Source organism: Pteropus medius, unplaced genomic scaffold (genome assembly GCF_902729225.1).
Source record: "Pteropus medius unplaced genomic scaffold, Ma_sr-lr_union100, whole genome shotgun sequence".
NCBI lineage: Eukaryota > Metazoa > Chordata > Mammalia > Chiroptera > Pteropodidae > Pteropus > Pteropus medius.
Genome location: NW_024356249.1, coordinates 1,695,854 through 1,716,596, shown reverse-complemented (window position 1 = coordinate 1,716,596; position 20,743 = coordinate 1,695,854). Strand labels below are relative to the sequence as shown.

Below are 20,743 nucleotides of genomic sequence, written 5' to 3'. Positions count from 1 at the left end.
AAATGTTTTATGACTTCAAAAAACAATATTTATGTTCAAAAATTCCAAAGTAAATAAATGTCTGTAGTAACTATTTTCCAATCATTGTAGATCAAGATATGGTCTTGATTGTAGAGAGATTTGAGCAAATTAAGCAATGTAGTGTAATTTTTGGTTTTCTTCATTCCAGCATTGGAATTATCTATCTATCTATCTATCTATCTATCTATCTATCTATCTATCTATCTATCTATCTATCTATTTATATGCAGTGTATTACTATATACTGTATACAAAGAGATCTTAGACTCACATTCTGGATAACTCTGAGAGTGCCTTTTTTCTTTCAGAGAAAAATCTCAGACGACTTGTTGATCATAAATGCCAGCCAGTATCCTGATGATAGATAGGATTAGCTCATTCTTTGTGAAAAGGAAGGAAACCTGCTAAACATTTTTTCCACTTCCACTCATCAATTTTTAAATTTTTAATTTATTTTTATTATTTATTTAAAAATGTATTTTTAAAATTTTCAATTACAGTTGACATACAATATAATATTAGTTTCAGGTGTACAACACAGTAGTCAGACGTGTATATAACTTATGAAGTGATCACTCCAATAAGTCTAGTACTCATCTGACACTATACATAGTTATTACAATATTATCGACTATGTTCCTTAAGCTGTATTTTACATCCCCATGACTATTTTTATAAATGGCAACTTGTATGTCTTAATCCCTTCCCCTTTTTTACCTGTTCCCCATCTTGCAACTATCAAAATGGACTCTGTATCTATGAGTTTGTTTCTGTTTTGTTTATTTTGTTTTTTGTTTATTTTAGGTTCCACATGTAAGTAAAATCATGTTATTTGCCTTTCTCTGACTTATTTTGCTTAGCATAATACCCTCTAGTTCCATCTGTGTTGTTGTAAATGGCAAAATTTCATTCTTTTTTATGGCTGATTAACATTCTATTGTATATATGTACCACATCTTTATCCATTCATCTATCCATGGGCACTTAGGTTGCTTCCGTATCTTGGCTTTGTGAATAATGGCATTAGAATATTTAAAAGGAGAACTTAAATATGGTATGGATCTTCATATGACTTTAAAAGATAGTGAAAGTTATATGTGGTAATGATTTATATGATAAAAGTAATATAGTATTTTTAAGCCACAACTTGTTATATGTGATTGATTCAATACTTGAACGTAACACATAAAATTCCAAATGTAAGTATTGCTTTAACATTTTCAATAGAAGTGTGACTGCCTCAGGAGAATGAAGTTCCTCCAAATTGAAATTAATGAAAAAAAAAACTATGTAAAAACTACAATGAATGAAAAACAGTTGTCAAAAACGTTTGGCATTATTATCAATAAAATATAAAGTTATGTGAAAATCTTGATTATAATAATAGATTTTTCTGAAATAAGTCAAGAAAAAGAAATCTTATGAAATATGTATTATAAGTTATGAATTATGAATATTTTTGTTTTATTACTCATCTTCACTTTGCTAGCCCATCGCTACATGAGTAATAATAATTAATTTGGTTGTCTTTGAGATTTGGCCAACTTTTATTCATAAAAAAACCCATAACTTTACACATATTTGAAAGTTTGTCATCATAAATGTATTTGTAAGGTAGAAGGATAGAATGTTTTTAAGAACTTGTCATTTGACTTACACCTTTAAAACATTTAGATATATGGTTGTGGGCCTCCATTTGTATGCTCGCCCTGGGCCCTTTGTTGGGGGTGAGCCTGCCTTCAGCCTAAGCGTAGTGGCTTTCTGTTGTCAATATCTTGTCGCTTGCTTGGCTTCTTGGTTCTTCCACCACTTTTTCATTTTGACCAATAAGCAGACACATATATATATTCTTATGTCTCCTTCCTTTTTACGTGAAAGATAAGAGTTATGGGTTGAATCGTGTCTCCCCCACCTCCCCTCGCCACCCCCGCCAAAAGATATGTCAAAGTCCTAACCCCTATGACCTCAAAATATAACCTTATTTAGAAATAGCCTTTGTAGACGTAATTAAATAAGATGAGGTCATGCTGGAGTAGGGTAGGCTCTTAGTCTAATACATCTGGTGTCCTTATCAGAAGAGAGAAGTTTGAAAACAGGGAGGGTGACATGAGAGAAGACAATCATGTGATGACAAGAGGCAGAGATTGGAGTGAAGCATCCATTTGCCAAAGTATTTCAGGCATTGCAGACACTGGAATCTAGAGGGAGTAAGGAAGGATTCTCCCCTACAGGTTTCAGAGGGAGCATGCTCCTGCCAACACCTTGATTTTGGACTTCTAGCCTCTTGAACTCTGTGACAATAAATTTCTGATGTTTTAAGACACCCAGTTTGTGGTACTTTGTCATGGAAGCCCTAGGAAATGATATGGGTAGCATACTAAAGATACTCTTTGCCCTTTGTGCGTTTCTACAGGCTAACTACTGAGAAGTACATTTGCTAGATCATAACAAAAATGTATTTTTCATTTTAAAAGCTACTCCTAATTGCCCTCCAGGGTAGCTGTATCAGTTTATGCTCCTAACAGCAGTGCATGAGAACATATTTCCTTATGTTCTGGCCAGCACTTGACATTTAGAGACATGTAAAAATTTTTTCCATCTGATGGGTAAAAAGCAGTATTAAAAAAAGATTGTATTCTCTGATTACTAGTGAGGTTGAGTTTTTTCATGTTAGTTTTCCATTTGAATTTCTTCTGTAAATTTCCTTTTTTTATAACATTTGCCCATTTTCCTGTTGTGTTATTTGTTTCATTCCTAACTCGTTCGGAATATTTCTTTATGCAGGAGATCATCTTATTCATTTTAAACCATTCCTAGTTTAGTAAGAGCTTTTAAATATCAAAAGTATTTGCTGGGTTTAACTGGTTGTCTTTTGAGCTTCTAGTGAGATGATCAAATGGTATTCATTTGATCTATTAATATGAGAGACTTGAAATTATAAGAACTTTAAACAGCAGAGCAGTTAAATATTATATGGGCAAGAAAAATGATGCTAATGTGGGATTTTTTGAAACATATTTAGAGGACTGCCTGGTTAGAACAGAGGATGTCTATGGGGGTGTGATGGCTAGATTTAGAAACAGACTGAAGCCTTCGGTGGGGTCTTGTATAGGGCAAGGTGAAATGACTGCAGAATTTTGAGTAAAAAATAACTGTAGAATTTAAGAAGATTAATATGGGTCTGGGGTGGGGAAAGAAGAAAATAAAAATGAGAGGACTTAGATGCCCAGATGAAAATAGCATTTTGCTGTATTGACCCTAATAAGGAAGATAAGAAAGTAGCTAAACAAACCAATATGACTCTCTGATGAGTTGAGAGTTAGAAAGAAAGGTACCTATTCAAACATAAATAATAGCATGACACAGACTTGGGGGTCTATGTCAGACAGATGATAACCTTTGGGTTTCAAATAATGTCCAAGCTGTGCAAAGTTAATTAGGGAAACAGGAATAAGAATATATAGGGGGCCTGTATGTTCTCTGGGCAAATGACATAATTTTGATAGATGGCAAAGAGAAAGTATGCCTCATCAGCTTTCATTTTGCTTGTAGTTGACAATGTCAAGGAGAGTGATTTTCCGGCTGAAGGTGGGATGTAAGGTAGAAGGAATATGATAACCGAAGACAATTCACAATGGGTGAATAAATTGTAGGAAAGCATCTATCAACTTTGGGTGAACTGTACCCTAGGAAACTGAGAGAACTTTTAATGATAGCTCTGAAGCTCTGTTGTTGACCTTAGAGAAAACTTTGAGAATGTGACTGTTGCTTAAAAGTAAGGTGGGGGGTATGTGTGTGGCACATGGAATTCCAAATTTCAAAAATGTGAATTTCACAAACTGCAAATCAACGATCTTGATGTCGTTTTGGGGCAAGATCCTAGGACGGCACTCAAAAGGGATGACTTATTTTTAAATAAGGGAGAGGAAAGAGCTCATTAGGAAGGCTGCAGCCATCCCAAGTGCTTTTTAAAATTATTATTTTAAAAAATTTCGTATTTATTTATTTTCCCATTCCCTCCACCCTCTCTCCTTTGGCAACCATCAGCTTGTTCTCTATATCAATGGGTCTATTTCTGCTTTATTTTGTTTATTCATTTATTTTGTTTTGTTTTTAGATTCCACACACAAGTAAGATCATACCATATTTGTCTTTCTCTGTCTGACTTATTTCTCTTAGTTCCATCCATGTTGTCGCAAATTGCAAGATTTCATTCTCTTTTTTTTATTGCTGAATAATATTCCATTGTATGCATGTACCACTTCTTCTTTATCCATTTATCTATTAATGGACATCTAGGTTGCTTCCATATCTTGGTTATTACTAGTAATGCTGCAAAAACATAAGAGTACATATACCTTTTCAAATTAGTGTTTTTGTTTTCTTCAGATAAATACCCAGAAGTGGAATTCCTGGATCATATGGCAGTTCTATTTTTAATCTTTTGAGGAATCTTCATACTGTTTTCCATAGCGGCTGCACCAATTTACAGTCCCACCAGCAGTGTATGAGGGTTCCCTTTTCTCCACATGTTCGCTAGCACTTGTTTTTTGTTGTTTTATTGATGATAGTCATTTTGACAGATGTGAAGTGATATATCTCTTTGTGGTTTTAATGTGCATTTTCCCAATGATTAATGATGTTGAGCATCTTTTCATATGTCTGTTGGCCCTCTATGTCTTTTTGGGAGAGATGTCTGCTCAGGTCTTCTGTCTATTTTTTAATTGAATTGTTTTTTTTTTTTTGGTGTTAAGTTGTATAAGTTCTTCATGTATTATTGAGTATTAACCCCTTATTGGATATATCATTGGTGAATATCTTCTCTCATTCAGTCAGTTGTCTTTCTTTTTGTTGATGGTTTCCTTTGCTATGCAAAAACTTTTTAGTTTGATGAAGTCTCATTTGTTTTTTGTTTGTTTGTTTGTTTGTTTCCCTTGCTCGAGGATACATATCCGAAAATAGATTGCTAAGAGCAATATCATAGAGTATAATGCTTATGTTTTCTTCCAGGAGTTTTATAGTTTCAGGTGTAACATTTAAGTCTTGAATCCATTTTGAGTTTATTTTGTATATGGTATAAGAAAGTGGTCCAGTTTTACTTTTTTTTTGCATGAATCTGTCTAGTTTTGCCAACACCACTTGTTGAAGAGACAGTCTTTACTCCATTGTCTATCCTTGCCTTCTTTGTCATAGAGTAATTGACCATATAAGTAAGGGTTTGTTTCTGGGCTCTCTGTTCTACTCCGTTGATCTATTTATCTGTTTTTATACTAGTACCACACCGTTTTGATTATTGTAGCTTTGTCTTATAGTTTTCAGAGTACAGGTCTTTCATCTCTTCAGTTAAATTTATTTCTAGATATTTTATACTTTTTGATGCAATTGTAAATGTGACTATTTTCTTAATTTCTTCTTCTGATTGTTTTTTTATTGGTGTGTGGAAGCACAACAGATTTCTGTGTATTGATTCTGTATCCTACAGCTTTACTGAACTCATTTATTAGTTCTAACAGTTTTATAGTGGTGTCTTTAGGGTTTTCTATGAGTAGTATCATGTCATCTACAAGTAATGAGAGTTTTACTTTTTCCTTTCCAATTTGGATGCCAAAAGGGATGAGTTATAGGCTTCGAAGAGGAAGTGATGATCATTAGAACTCTATGTAGGTCATGTAAAAATAAGATGGACCACGTTTTCTTCTTCACTGGTTAACGCGACTGTTAGATCAAAGAGCATTAACAATCAGGAGGTATCAGAAACCCAAGAGGAGCAAGCACCATGAGTAAACGAACAAGGAATACTTGGCCTGGAGGGTAGAAGGCTTAGGGGGAACATGATGGCTCATGTCAAGTTGAGAAGGACCATTATGTGGAAGAGGAATCAGGGACCTGTAGGCTTCTCTTAGGACAAGATTACTGGAACCTAGGATAAGACTCAGTATAAGGAAAAACTGTCTTACCACTTAGACCACCCAAGAGTGGAACAGGGTGCTTGCTCAGAGAGTGATTTCCCCTGCAAGTGTGCAAGAAGTAGCTGGTCACTGTTTGGGAAAAGTCCTAGGAGAGATTCATGGATTGTTGTATGGTAGATTCTAAAGTCCCTTCCGATTTTGAGATACTGTGATCCTAGGACAGTGTAGGTGTGAATGGGAAGGAATAGGTGGGAAATACAGAGATTGTGTAACTAATAGGGTGGAAGAATTGGAAGAAGACAGAAGAAACGTAGATCACTCAATTAAGACAAGAAACTCATGTACTCATATAGTCTAGAAGAATTTACTCTTTTTAGCACCAAAGACCAGGATCATCCGGAAAAGGCTATCCAAGAAAATTTCACTTCAAAGGAGGCCTCAAATCCATGTCTTTCATAGGCTTTTTGGGAGGACGAAAAATTTTAAATATGATTTTAACGATCAGAAAAGAGGACAGTGTACCATTTGGGTCCTTCTCCCAGCGGGGCCCTAATTACAGGACTGCTGAGGATGACCGAGTGAGAAAGGGCAAGGCACATCCTTGGAAGCAAGCCTAAGCACAGGCCAGGAGAAGTTAAAAAACAGGAACGAGAAACGGGCGGAGAACTGGAAGAGGGAGGAAAAATAAAGGCAAAGTGAACAGGTACATTTACTGTGAATGGGCAACCGCCTGGGCTTCCAGGGGTCTCAAGGCACCTCTTTCAGCTGGTTCTCAGGGGAGAGGAGAGTTGGGAATCGGGAGATTGACGCTCTACTGCTAGCTGTGTCCCCATTTCCTGAGTGACCTTGTAGATGTCATATCACCTTTTTGCCTTCTTCCTATGGTCAAAACAGGCATCCTGCTGGCCTCAAAGTGCTTTGGGCTTTACGGAAGAAATTTACGACATCCTCTGCATGTGCACAAAGTGTTTGCGCTCGTTTCCATATTTTGACGGTCGGGGGAGAAGGAGCTGTTAAGAGGAGGGTAGAAAGAAAGGTGAGAAGACTTTGGGGACAATCTCTTAGCTCCGCCCCATCCTTCTAGGGAACCCAGAGGACGGGGATCCGGCAAAGGGCACATGACGACAACCCCTCGACCAGCCGGGCATCCAAGAACAGAGCGGGCATACCCGGGCGCTGCTGTCCCTTCAGCAAATCCCGTTGCAGCATCCAGGGACAAAAGCGAAGCACGCCCCTCCCCCACTAGATGGCACTGAAACACCTCGTTGGCGATTTTCAAAATGCAGGAAGGAGGAAAAAGACAAAAAGAATATGGTGGAGGTGCGCTCATTTTGGCTTGCAGGCCCTGTGTGGAAAGTAGGGTGCAGAACGCCCCCCTCCCAGGGCAGCTCTTTACGTGGCAGTGCAGACTCTCGACTTTGGAGTGAGGGTGAAAATGTGGGGTGAGCGTTAGAGTGAAATACCTAGGATTTCAACTTGGGAGGGAGGCTCCCGGCCTTTGCTGCGCTGTCTCACGTGAGTGGGGTGGTGGGATGAAGCCGGGCTCGCCTGCGGCCCACGCGCGCGAGGTCTGGGGCCCACACTACCTCCCAGAGCCCCCGCACAGCCTAAATCCAGCCGCCACCCAGATAAAGACAACTCCCGCACCCAGGTTTTATTGAACCCCACCTCTCCTCAAAGCGCGAGCCCCCAAGCGTTTTCAAAATATCTATTAATCACACCCCTCCCCCATTAAAATGTTCTTCCTCTTGTCTTGAAAGCATCAGTCAATTTTCTTTTTTCTTTTCCTGCTGAGGAGGGAGCTGGAGGTGGGTGTGTGTCCGGGTGTCTGGTGCTGGCGTGGGGCTGGACTGGCTGGCGGTGATAACCCTGCGGACGCACTCAGCCCCGGGCGCAAACGCCTGCAGCTAGCAAGACAGTGCCTGTGGCTTTCTAGGGGAAAACAAAGATAAAATACAATCCAGACAGCAGCGACCAAAGGGGACGCAGCGAACTTCCTCAAGCCCCTCTGAATGGCAACTCCGCAATAAACAGTCTTTTCTTTAAAGAACTGCGGCCGATTTGAGGGATTTTTCCACCACCGAAAAGAAATGAACAGGAGATGGAGGCAACATCCCTAAATTTATAATAATGCATGTAAACATGCGACACGCCACATATATGTATATGTGCATTAATATGGATGTGGTTGGGCACATACCTACCTAGACACCATTGACTTGCCTGGTCAAAGAATGAGGCTTAGACAGTTCGTGCTTGGAAAATGGTGCCGTTTATCTTTAAGGAGGCTAGAAAAATAAGAGATGAGGCTCACGTTGCACGGATGACATCACTAGCTTTTGGCTGCGCGCTCCGTGTTCTCGTCTGTGGGTTTTAGCCAAGGCTGCAGCGCCCGGCGCCCGAGCGAGAGAGCGCGGCAGCGGCTTCCTCGGGCGCCCGCACCCGGGCCAGGCGATTTCCCGAGCCCCCCGGACGCAGCCTGGGCTCCCGCTGCTCAGCACCCGCCGAGTCCGCGAGGCCCCGGAGTCGCCGCGGCTAGAAGAGGAGACGGGGAGGGGAAGCACAGCGACCCAGCCTCCCTCCCCCACCCTCGCCCCATTCACCTCGGAGACCCCCGGGCTCCGGGAGCCTGATGGTGGGATGCCCAGGCAGGGACCGGATTCTCTGCACGCTGCCGAGTGAGCCGACATCTCGGCCCTGGGTGGGCTGCGAAGAAAATGGTGCAGTCTGAGAGCAGCTGACCCCAGTTGGGCAGAGCAGACGCGGTGCTAGGGCGCCGGGGCTCAGGTGGCGGGAGAAGGGGGCGGGTTGTTTTGAAAGGCCGGGGCCACTGTTTTCCTCGGTGCCTGCAGCATTTTCTTTGCACCTGGGCAGCACGTTTCCGGGGCTGCCCGGGAGCCAGATGAAGTGAGGCGGCGGCGGCGTCGCGGGAGAGTTCTGGGGGCGGCCGGGTGGACACTCCGGGAAGAAAACCGCGCTGGGAAGACCCGCATGACGCCCCAGGGGCTGGCTGCCGGGTGGGCGGTGCGCCGCGGTCCTGCGACCTGTCCATGGTGTTGAAAGGCGCCGTGCGCCCAGCTCCGCACCCCGCGCCGTGTGGCCTGCGGGTGCACCCTCCAACGCGCAGCAGCGGCCGCCCAGTCAGCGAAGACCCAGACACCGCTCGTCCGTTCAAGGCGTCTGCGTGACCGCCCGTCGGCCTAGGGGCAGCCTGCATGGCGAGGCCAGAGGCAGACGACCCGGGATCTCGTGGCGAAGGGTCGGCCGGGACCGTGCGCCCACGGGAAGCCCGCCTCTGAGCGCTGCGCGCTGGCCAGACCCGGCAGCGGACCTGCTGGTGACCAGAGCAGGGAGATTTTTTTTAAAGACCGGACCCAGAGAGGAACCTTTCTTCGCTTGCAGACCGGAAGGGGAGAGCCGCTGAGAGGGGGACCTAGGCGGGACTCGGGGCAGCCGGCCCTGACATCTGGAGGCTTCCTTCTCTGGCCGGCCGCATCGCGGGCATTTCAGTTCCTCCTGTTGCCGAGCGGCTCCTCCTGACTCCCAGCCCACCCCAGGAAAGCCGGGCTAGTGCGTCCCGTCGCCGCCCTGCACAGAGAAAGCCCAGCAGCCCCGCCACAGCCGAGGGCACTTGGCGTTAGTTTCCGGCCGGAGGGCAGCGGCGCCCGAAGCCGGGCTGCGTGCCGACGGGGCCGGTTCGGAGCAGTTGCTTCCTGTGGGGCCGGGAGGGGGCGGGAGGTGGCCTTGTCCGGTTCGCCGCCGCCGGAGGCTGCACCTGCCCAGGAGGAGGATGCCCAGGAGCTGGCCGGAGCCTCTCCGGATCAGAACTTTGTAGGCTGCCCGCCCCCATCCCCGCAGTCCCTGGGCCGCGCACCGGCAGGTGGGGGCCAAGGGGGCGCCGCCGCGAGTCCTCCTCCGGTCCCCCTCCCCACTTGGCTCCGCCGCCCGCCGCTTTGTTCCGGGCGCGCGTCGGGAAGGCGAGGCTGCGGCGGATCATGCCCATGGTGTAGCCGCCAAGCGGAGGCATGGCTGCCGGAAGGTTACTGCTCTACACGGGCCTCTCGCTAGCGCTCTGCGCCCTCGGCATGCTGGCCGTGGCCATCTGCTCGGACCACTGGTACGAGACGGACGCCAGGAAGCACAGGGACAGGTGCAAGGCCTTCAACACCCGCCGGGTCGACCCTGGCTTCATTTACAACAACAACAACAACTTGCCGCTGCGGGCGAGCCGCTCGCGCCTGGACCGCTGGGAGGGCAAACTCCTCCGCGCGCGGAATCGCCGGCAGCTCTTCGCCATGAGCCCCGCCGACGAGTGCAGCCGGCAGTACAACTCCACCAACATGGGCCTCTGGAGGAAGTGCCACCGGCAGGGCTTCGACCCCGAGATCGCCGCGCTCATTCGGAAAGGTAAGCGCGGAGGGCCCCGCGCCCCTAGGCCTCGCAGCAGTCTCTTTCCTTAGCCTGGCCGCAGCCTGCCAGGCCGCCCGGCTCCAGGAGGTCAGGTTATCCAGGCCCGCTCGAGCCTTGAAGGGGTAGAACTTGCCCCGCAGTAGCTGCTTACGGAGGCTTAACCTCTCTCCGACCCGGCCCCTTGTCTTGCGTTTGATTCCATAGGAATCATGGTCCAGGGTTTTTATCCAGGGTAATGCTTCATCAGTTTCTGAGAAGAAAGGGAATCTACAATGTTGTGCTGTTAGCAGAGGAATCCCTTTAAGAGCGATGTGTCGGGGTAGACAGACTCCCAGGTTTAATCTTTATTTTAGATGTTGAACTGGGTCATCAAGGGAAATTGGGGAAGACATCTCAGATAGAAGGTCTTATTCATACCAGAAACGTTTGCTAAGTGCTATACTCTACCAAGTATGGTGCAGGCATTGGTCATATAAACATCAATAAATCACAGATCCTGCCCTATTGCAGCTTAAAGCCTGTTGGCCACTAGCATCATACTGCAATTCTTGATTTCTCCTTTTGAGAAAGAGGTTGTCGGAAGTGACTTGTGTGCATTGAATATTATCAGGTTCTAACTAGCACAAAAAAGTAGTTCTTCAAGTAACACCAAGGTAGGCAGTGCAGAAAGAAAAAAAACTATTTTCAGAAAACTTATGTACAAAATATCCGACATGTACCAAAACAGAAAAAAAAAACTGCATTTGCTAATGATAAAATTTTATTGGATACTTTAATACGATCATATGCATTTTTAAAAGTCTGCTTATTGATGCAATTTGTAAGTCTTGAATGATATATACTTTTGGGACCATCCTGTTCCATTAACCCACTGAAATACTGTTTGGATATACATGGAAGAGGGATTATGTTGTGTTCTATGGTAGTTACATCCTGGAAGATATGGTGCGATTTTATGATTCTTTTTCTCCCCCTTCCATTTCATTCTCTTCAACTATTAAATGATGATGGCAAGGTAAAAATGATGTTGCTTATCTGTAATCTTCGAAGCCAAAATAGAAAACAGTTCTTAATATCATTTAATATTATAATGCAGGTTTAATGCTGTTTAAATATAATTTGTGAGAACAGATGTTCTTTGATTTATAAAAATATTGAAATTGATCAGAAAAATTGTTAATAAAAAATGTCAACTGTTTAAGAATGACAAGCAGTGGGTATGGTCCGGGTAGTCACTCAGATTGAGGTGAGGTATGTCTATCTTAATGTTGTTTTGTAGGTTCTTAAGAATGACTAGGGATTTTAGCAGATTTAGTTTTGAGTGTATTAATATTACAAACATCACATCCGCTTCCTAGTTAGTCTCTTACTAGAGCAGAATGACCCATTTGGAGCTCTACAACTTTGTAAAAGTACGGGATATTAGAGAATTCAGAGAGCAATTTGAGTTTGGATTTAGAAGTAGGAAAACAAGAGCAAGCAGCATCGTTTCTGACAGTGGGTGACTTTACAGCAGTTTCCAGATTCTCAGACTCATAAAGTTGTTGTTTTATCCATCATTTTCTGCTTTCATAAAAATTGGATTGGTAGGAAGTTAGTTGAAGTGTGGGGAGGAATTCATGTTGCTAATGGCTGACAAAAACTGGTAGGACTTGCTGAAGGACATTCTTGAATTTTCTTCCTTGAATGCCTCCTGGAACAAGACAGGTGTCCTTCCGTCTCATATGATTAACCCCACTTTGAAAAAGGAGGATGGCATTCATGGCTTCTGGTGGTTGCAATGAGGCCTTTGATTTCATGTTGCTCTGCTTGGCAATCCGGCTTGAAAGGTTGACTTGGTCTGTGCACCAGAGGGATTGGTTACCATAGTGACATGTTCTTCCGGTGAAGCTGGAAACACAGTGACAGGGAAAGGGATAGGGGAGGAATGTACAACATTTTGACTTTGTATTGACTGATTTTTAATTGCAGAAACAGAAAATGGACACGGCACAGCAGGGGGATTGAATGCACTGATACCTAGAGCTGGCAGGGCATTGTATTTCACTTCAACTAATGGAAATCCTCTTCCCCATCACCCAAAATGCAGCAATCACTGTCAGCGGCAAGCACCCGCTTACCATGGCCGTTTCTGACCGTTTGACATTCTCGTTAGGTATTATTGAGATAGATGGAATGCCAGCCTTACAGATCTTCAGAGACTTAGGTCACTATTTTCATTTTTAATCTCAAAACATAATCTTTGAAAGCCAGATCTTCCTTCTCTGAACAGTGCTAGACACATTTTGGAAATAAGTGCATCTTATATTAGGAGAATTCACTAGCCATTCTAATAACATATGGAATGTAATTTCTAGACTTAATCAGTCAGTATTCTTCCTAGATTGGCAGATTTTAGAAAGAGGTTTAAAAAATGAAATTAATATCCCTTTATTTAAATTTAGGGCATCTTAGGGAAAGATATTTATCTCTCAGTATTCATTATCAGCCTTAAAAAATATCTTGGGGCTTTGTCTTTCTTTGAAATGTCTTAGATTAAAATTCTGGGAGATATGTGTTGGGTAAGGGGAAAGAGAAACCAGAGAAAAGACTATTAAAAACCTGTCAATATTATGGGAAAATTAGAAATTTATCTAAATGGTTATACAGCCCCAAAGAACTTAGTCATTTATTAAATCAATGTTCATTACATCAAAATGTGCTGTTTGTGCATTTTAAATAAAACAAAACCACATAATTAATAAGAAAACAAAAGTCAAATCTATATTTGATTTGAAGATTAAGTCCTTTGGGCTCATGTTCTTTCTGAAATCCATTTTTTTCAGTGCCTGGCTGCCATGATTTTACCCACAAATGTGCATTTCTGGTTACTGTGTATTTATTTGTTTATCTTATTCAATTGTAAGTTCCTGGAGGGCAGGACAAACAATCATTTTAAAAATACAGCCACCAGCTGGATGTGTGCTACTTGGGAAATGTCACATACAAATTGGGTTCATAGAAGTGTATCCATCAAGTGCTTATTCTAATTGTAGGAACATGTGTGGAAATCCAAATAAAGGATTAGTCAGGAAATTGTGATTTAAAAAAAACAACAATGAACCAGTGTGGCTCTCAGAGCAGGTTAATATCTTAACCGATGCTATATAATTTAACAAGATTTTTTGAGCAAAAGCTTTGTTAAGGAATAAGGGAAACAATACTTTTTTGGATAACATATGCCACTGAATAGACATATCACCCACAATCATTATTTTTCACATTGGCTTAGATTTTAATTATTTCCTTTTTGGATGTAGGATTAGGTAGAGGATGTCGCAAGGAGAGAGTACCCTTGAATCTCCATGTGACCGTATCCATAATCAGGTCCTCTGTCTTCTTACTTTTCCACCTCGTCCCTGTCTCCCTAGTAAGTCACTGCAAGCACTGGGGGACAGATCAATGACAGGATCAGTTTCTGAAATCCAAGAGACTTCCAGACCCTTAGGAGAAACAGCTACAGGTAGGATTTTGTTCCAGGGAACATTTATATTCTTTGAGTAGTATTGAAATGTTATACTGAATGGCTTGAAATAAGTAGACCTTCAACTGAGACTCTGTAAGAACTTCATTGTTTGATAATAGGCCTTATAATAGAATTTGACTTATATAGTTTCCATAATGATGGAGTGGTTGTCAGTAGTCTGAAACTTATTTTAATAAAACATTGTACATAGTCGCAAATTAATAATGTACTCAGCAAATATTTACTGCACATGTATTATGTGATGGGCGTGCTTCACTAGAATGAAAGGATGAGTAAGACCCTGTCCTTAAAGTTCCCATAGTTTATTAGTGTCACAGAGAATAAATGACAACAGGCAGATGATGAGAGCAACAGAAACAGATGCAGAGACACACAGAGGAGGCAGTGATAGATTGTGTTAGCAGTAAAGCGAGGTAAGGTGGGAGTTGGCGAGGCAAAGTTGCCTCAAGGAAATGAAACCTAAACAAGATTTTTATGAAATTTAGAGGTGGCTGCAGGGGAAGGGCATTTCCGCAAAGGGACCTGTATGCATATGCACAGCCACGGAGGTGTGAAACAGCGCCTAAGCCTTGAGAGTGTTGATATCTGGGGTGAGGAAGAGGAGCAGACCAGGAGCAGGGAGCAGAGCACTGGGAGTCAAGGAGCTTGTGTACTCCTGTCCCCGGTAGCCATGCTGCCCCATAATGTAGCCATGTGTGGCTATTTAAATTGAAAATAACCAAAATTAAATAAAATGAAAAATTTATTTCACTGGTCGCACCAGCCACGTTATAAATGCTCACTAGCCATGTGTTGTTAGTGGCTATCATATTGGACAGTGCAGATTAGAGAGTTTGCCCATCATCACAGAAAGTTCTATTGAACGGTATGCTACGTGGGGCCTGTGGCCTCTGAAAAGAATAAGCACAGGCTTTGTTTCAACTGAGGGTAACTAAACATGGTAACTTGGGTTTAAATTTAAATATATTATCCTCCACTTGAATGTTTTGGGTGAAAGGTTTTAGTTCATGGTCAATTATGCTAAATCTATGTTTTACTAATTTTCCATCTTTGACTCACAGAATTCTCACATGCTCTCTCTTCATCTCTTCTTTTTCTCTCTCAACTCCATTCAAAGTAACTTGCAAAGTTGACTAGGTGGGAAAGATTAGTAATAATAATTGCCAAATTTGATGGCAGGCACTCTTCTAAGAGTTTTACGTATATTAGCTACTTTATTCTTCATGATAGTGCTCTGAGGTGGACATTATTATTTATTTTTATTTCTATTCTACAGTTTGAGGAGACGGAGGCACAGTAATGTCAGTTAACTTGCCAGGTCTTATGATAAGGAAATGAAAGTGCCAGGATTCGAATTCTGGCTCCCGATTTGGGAACTTGCCCACTGCACTCTGCTGTCACCAAGGAGTCTGTTGGGGCAGGGTTGGGTGGAGAAGAGGCTGGTATATTGATCCCTCAAATTGAAAAATAGGAAGTGGTTTTAGAATCACTGAGGTAAGACCCACTCGAGGACTTCACCTTAGCACTGAGGATGAAGATCTTTTAAAGTGGTTCCCATATCCTGCTTTGAGATCTGCAGACTGAAGCTCATCCACATTTTTTTTATATGAGTTTTGAGTATTTACTTTGTTCACTGTGGTAGATGCTCAGGTCATAGACATAAGGACATCCTCATGCCTCCTGCAAATATTTACTGAGTGCCTAGGGGCTAGGCATCACGGTGAAGCTTACCTTCTGGGGGCGGTGGGGAGACAGATGATAAATAAAAACATACAGAATAAAAATAATATCTATTGATCTAATCAGTGTATAATATAAGGTGGGGTACTGAGTGTCACGGAGTGTCTTTGCCCTTAGGAAGCACAAAGGGGAACATGGACAAGTAAGCCCCAAATTAAATAGTTCCATTAGTTTTGGTTTTATAACACAGAGGGGCTTTACCTGCTCACAAGCAAACACATGCAGACACCCACGGTCTTTATATATAGTGTGCATCCCTGTACATACACGTTACATGTACGCCCAGATGTACAAGCAAGCTCACTCTTAGTCACGTTCCTCCTCCCCAGTCATGCTGAAATACAATTCACTAGTGAGAGCCGATGTTTATGGAAGGAGCCCTGTGACTCCATGGGCAAACTTGTGTGTGTGTGAAGGGAGAGAGGACGGGGTAGAGAGATGTGTTTTGAGCACCTGCTGTGTGCCGAGCCCTCTGCTGGGTGTTGGTGGAGAAGGAAGAGGCATGATGTGGTTCCTGTCCGAAGGGCGCTTACGTTCTAGCTCAGGATTCCCAGGTTCGTTGTCATGTGGAGCTGGATCAGGCTGTTCCTCGGGAGGTCATGGTCATGTCTTTGTCAACTGGATCAGGAACCAACTGGTCAGGGAACTCAGGGCTGAGCTCCTCTTAGTGAATCAACAAAGTCAAGAGCTTTGTTTCTGTCCGAGAAGGTCGGTTAATTTATTCTTTTACTGTAGGGTTGGTGAGGATCAATTAGAGGATCGATTCGGTATATTCCACTTTGGATTGTCAGTTAAAAATATTTTCTCCCTCTCTGCTATTAGTAGGTGCTCCTAGGCCTTCAGGCAGAATTCGAAACACACTTGGGTTAGTTTGACCCTTCACACACACACACATGCATGCACACGGACACCCACACTATGCACACCCACACCTATGTACACCCCCCCCCACTCACAACTAGGTACATCTACACATTAGACAGTAGTCACCAATGTTCACTCAGATGCAGATACTTTTCAGACTGCTTACCCAGAGCAGTACTCAGAGGAGGGACCGCAGGGCTTGGCGGGCAAGTAAACAGAAGATTTATTCTGCCATCTCCATTGGGTGTCTCCTGTTTTTGAGACAGTGCCTACATTCTTTTAAAGGACTTCGTTTCTTCATACGTAAAAGAATGGGTTTGGATTATATAAGCTTTAAGCATTTTCATACTCTAACACTTGATGAGAAAGTTAAATTTAGGCCATAGAGGGTAAACACCAGATCAACGGCTGAGAGAAGGTGAAAAGAGAGGGAAGGGAAAGCAGGGGAAGGAGGAGAGAGAAGGAGAGCAAGACGGAGAGACAGAGAGAGAGACATTTGCAAAGGGAGCCTCCCAGGCACTGGTGTGTACGGAAGAGGCGAAGGGAGCGGTGGGTCCCCTACCAGCACACAGCGCCACCGCCAAGCTCACCCGTCCCCTGCGTGGGGATTTACAGTGCCGTGTAGCAGATTGGGGTTAAATAATTAAAAACTAAATGGAAAAAATAAATGTGAATGTCCTAAATGCCACTGAACTGTACACTTAAAAACGGTTAAAATGATTAAAATCTTATGTTATGTACATTTTACCACAATTAAAATAAATAAATTAAAAAGATATTAAAATTTAGTAAAAGAACTGGATTACTGGTTAGTGTATAGAATACTTTATAGCCAAGGATCTTCATTTATTCAACACATTTGTTGAGCACCTACTACGTGCTAGGCACTAGCCCAAGTATGCTTGGGATGCAGAAGTTAAAACAGACAAAATTCTTGCCTTCATAGGGCTTACGTTTCAGCATTTTTGAACGTTATATCTTTCTTTTGTTTTTCTAAAAAATTAGTTTAAAGAGCACCAATATATAAAACAAGGAAAAGTAATGAATACATTTCTTGCATCATTTAAAAATTATTGTATGATGAAGAACACTTCACTGTATTTATTCTAAAAATGTCTCTTGAGTGCCAACTATGTCAGGCACATTGCTCGGGGCAGAGGACCCTGAGTAAAATCCATAGTTCCTGTCTTCAAAGAGAGAGAAAAAAAGGAGCAAGTGTGCAAGGAGACTAACAGATACAAGCCCCAGGGTTGGTGCTCTGAGAGATTTATATGCTGGGGGCTGGAGTGAGTTCTGAGTTTTGGGGCGGTCAGGGGAGGCTTTGCAGCAGCAGGCAATGTACTTAGAGAGGTTTTCTGTGGATTGATAAGGTGAAGTCTTAGCCTCATTTAAAAATCAGTAATTAATTTTGACAAGGTAGTACTTGTCTAGTCTGCCTTCTACTCACCCCCAAGAGTCAGCCATTGCTACCAGAGTTTTATAAACCATATCAGAGATATTCTATTCAGCAATATTTAAAAATAACGGTGATATAAGTCAGGCAATGAACAGGTGACTCAAGGATGAAAAAGTTTATTTTTTTGTAAATTTGCATACACAGAGATGATGTTTAAAGGTCCATTCCAGGAGTCACTGGCAGTCTGTTACAGGTAATGTTTATTCTGAGTAAAGCCACTTTCAAAGAAGTTTCACAGATTTGCTGTTTTTATGGGAGACTACAGTGTCTGAAGTATTTCAATTGATTTTTTTTTTTGGCGTCAAAATATTTTGCCAAGAAAAAGCAATTTACTTTATATTAGGTCATCTTCATAAATTTGTATCATTTCCTGAGTTTTCAGATGCTCTGCTGCTCTGTCTGCCGAACCTCACGCCATTGGGTGCGTCGTTTGCTCTAGAGTCTGTCTCATTTAGCTTTGCCTTGGATTCCTCTTCATCTTTATAATAGCAATTCTGTTTAGGCAAACACAGCTCCTGTTCCCCAAGGGCCTGGAGTATTTCCCAGACCTGGATAGAACAGGGTTGTTTTTATCTTAAAGAAGCTCTGAGCTCGTATGCTTCTGTGTGTCACCTGACACAATGCTGGGACACAGCTGGATGCTACCTTCTGAGGCTGAAGATGTGTGTACCTTGCAGCCTGGCACTTCTCCTCCTGGCAATCCGCACATGAGTATCTGAAACACATTCAAGAATGTCCAAGGCACGACTGTTTGTAGCTGCAAAATAAGTAAATAAACAAAAAAGGAAAAGCTTAAGGGTCCATTAATAGGAAGACCGATAATGCAATATGGCATATTCGTACAAAGGAAGCCAACATCATATATTGAAAATATATATACTAGATCTATATGTTTCCAAGTGGATAAACATAAAATTTGAGTGAAAAAAATCAGTGTGCAGAATTAAATGTAGACTGTGATGCCATTTATATGAAGCTCAAAAACATCAAATGACATTCGATATTGTTTATGGAAATGTATTTGCATTGTATTTATAAAAATATGCATGGGACCGATAAACACAAAATGAAGGATGATATTTACTTTTCTCAAGATGGAAAGATGAAATTGGGAAGGTGCTTTAAAATCATTCGTGATACTTTATTTCTTAAAAAACAAACAGAAATCTGATGCAAATAGGGCACGCACATGCATCCACACTCAAGCTGTGTGGAAGGTTTTTACAATTCTTACACAAGAGTTAAAATTTTTTTCAGACTATACCATTCAGTGTGCAGGAGGTAGGTTCTTTAAGGAAAATTCTTGGAAAACTGTCTTTGAGGCATTCTGTGACTGACTTTTGTAAGCAGTAGCAAGAGGCATTTAGCGGAGAAGAGAATCAGTTAACCATAGCCAGCAGTTTTCACTGACAGTAGCTCGTGGGGGAAGGGTTTGGGAAGAATAAAATTGTGTTTATTCCCTTCTGATATGACGTAAGAGGAGGAAGTTAGGGCTTTACAATGATTTATTTCTGAGATAGAGACTAATGTACAAGTCAGTAAATTTGTAAATTTCCTGCAATTTATGGAAAAACCAAGAATTCCAAGGCCCAGAAAGGTCACCTACAGCTACCCTGCCAATTACCTTAATCAGACATTGAACTTAAAATAGATCAGACATGGAGACAGAGAGGGTGTGAGGCAAACCAGAGACTGAGCGCAAACATCTGGGAAGGCATTTGAATCCAGGGGAAGAACTCGGCAGGAACCAGGAAAGGAAAAGCTAAGAAGGAATCAGGATTGTACTTCTTAAGCAGTTTTTATAACACTCTTGAAACGGAGTTGAGAATGTTAGTAAAACTTTAAGTAACTTTCCGATTCATGAATTATTTTTCGATTCTTTATTCTTAAAATTATGAGGGTAACTTTAGCATAGTGATATGTTCCCACTCTATACTAGCTATAGCTGGAACAGAAAAATCCCATCAGAACGATAGCAAGGGTTTCATTTTCACCTGATGATGCTTTAAAACACCGGAGCTTTGTCTGAAGTTACTAGGGATCATGAAATTTCCAAGCGATATCAGGGGTTTTCAGGCAGAAAAATTTCCAAGCTGATATTTCAGTAACCACAGGGCCGATAAGATGCTCAGATGTGGCTCGGGGCAGGAGGCCGGCATTGAAAGTTCCCAGGTGGAGGAGCTGCTTTGTTCATCATGCTCTGCGGGGAGGTAGATGCACGTTGCACTTCTGCACCTCCGTAGGTGGATGGCCTTCCATTCTGGAAGAGGCTGTCCTGTGTCTCTAGCCTCTCCCTCTCTCTTCCTCCTCCCCGAATGTGTTAACGCAAAGGAAACGGAAGGTAATCTTGCTTGGCCCTGGTTTTTTTCAGGTGTGGCCTTGCTTCTGGCCTGGCTTTCTTCTCTTCCTCTCCTTCACCTTCAGTGTTTTCAAGCCCCTGCCACTCTGTGTCCTCATGCTGGGACTGTTCCTTCTCCTTGAAAACCCTTCCTCCTCTAGCTCCGTTCTCCTGGATTTGCTTCTGTCTCTGCCCTTACTCTTTCTCCTTCGCTGGCTCTGCTTTCTCACGTCTTTATCTCACCCTTCACCCTCTCCTTGATCAATCTCATTGACGTCCATGGCCACTTTCACTCCATGATGCTCACGGCTTGTCACACTGGGAATCTCTTGTTCACACTCTCCACCCAAACATCTCACCTACTGGTTGTCTCCACTTGCATGTTCTGTGAGTCTAGAAGAACCTAGTTTCTCTTTTCCCCTCAGAGTCATTTCTCTTTCACATTCTTCCATCTTGGGGAATGAGATCACTGCCTCTCT

At 42.6% G+C, this 20,743-nt stretch overlaps 1 protein-coding gene across 1 annotated transcript in view; it reads left to right on the top strand.

The window, feature by feature from the left end:
- The first annotated feature begins 9,955 nt into the window (after positions 1–9,955).
- TMEM178B (transmembrane protein 178B) overlaps positions 9,956–20,743 on the top strand; it is a 305,165-nt gene continuing 294,377 nt past the window's right edge. The window contains exon 1 of the mRNA XM_039860967.1: positions 9,956–10,337. Coding sequence (XP_039716901.1) covers positions 9,956–10,337 — 382 coding nt within the window. The remainder of the gene's footprint in view (positions 10,338–20,743) is intronic.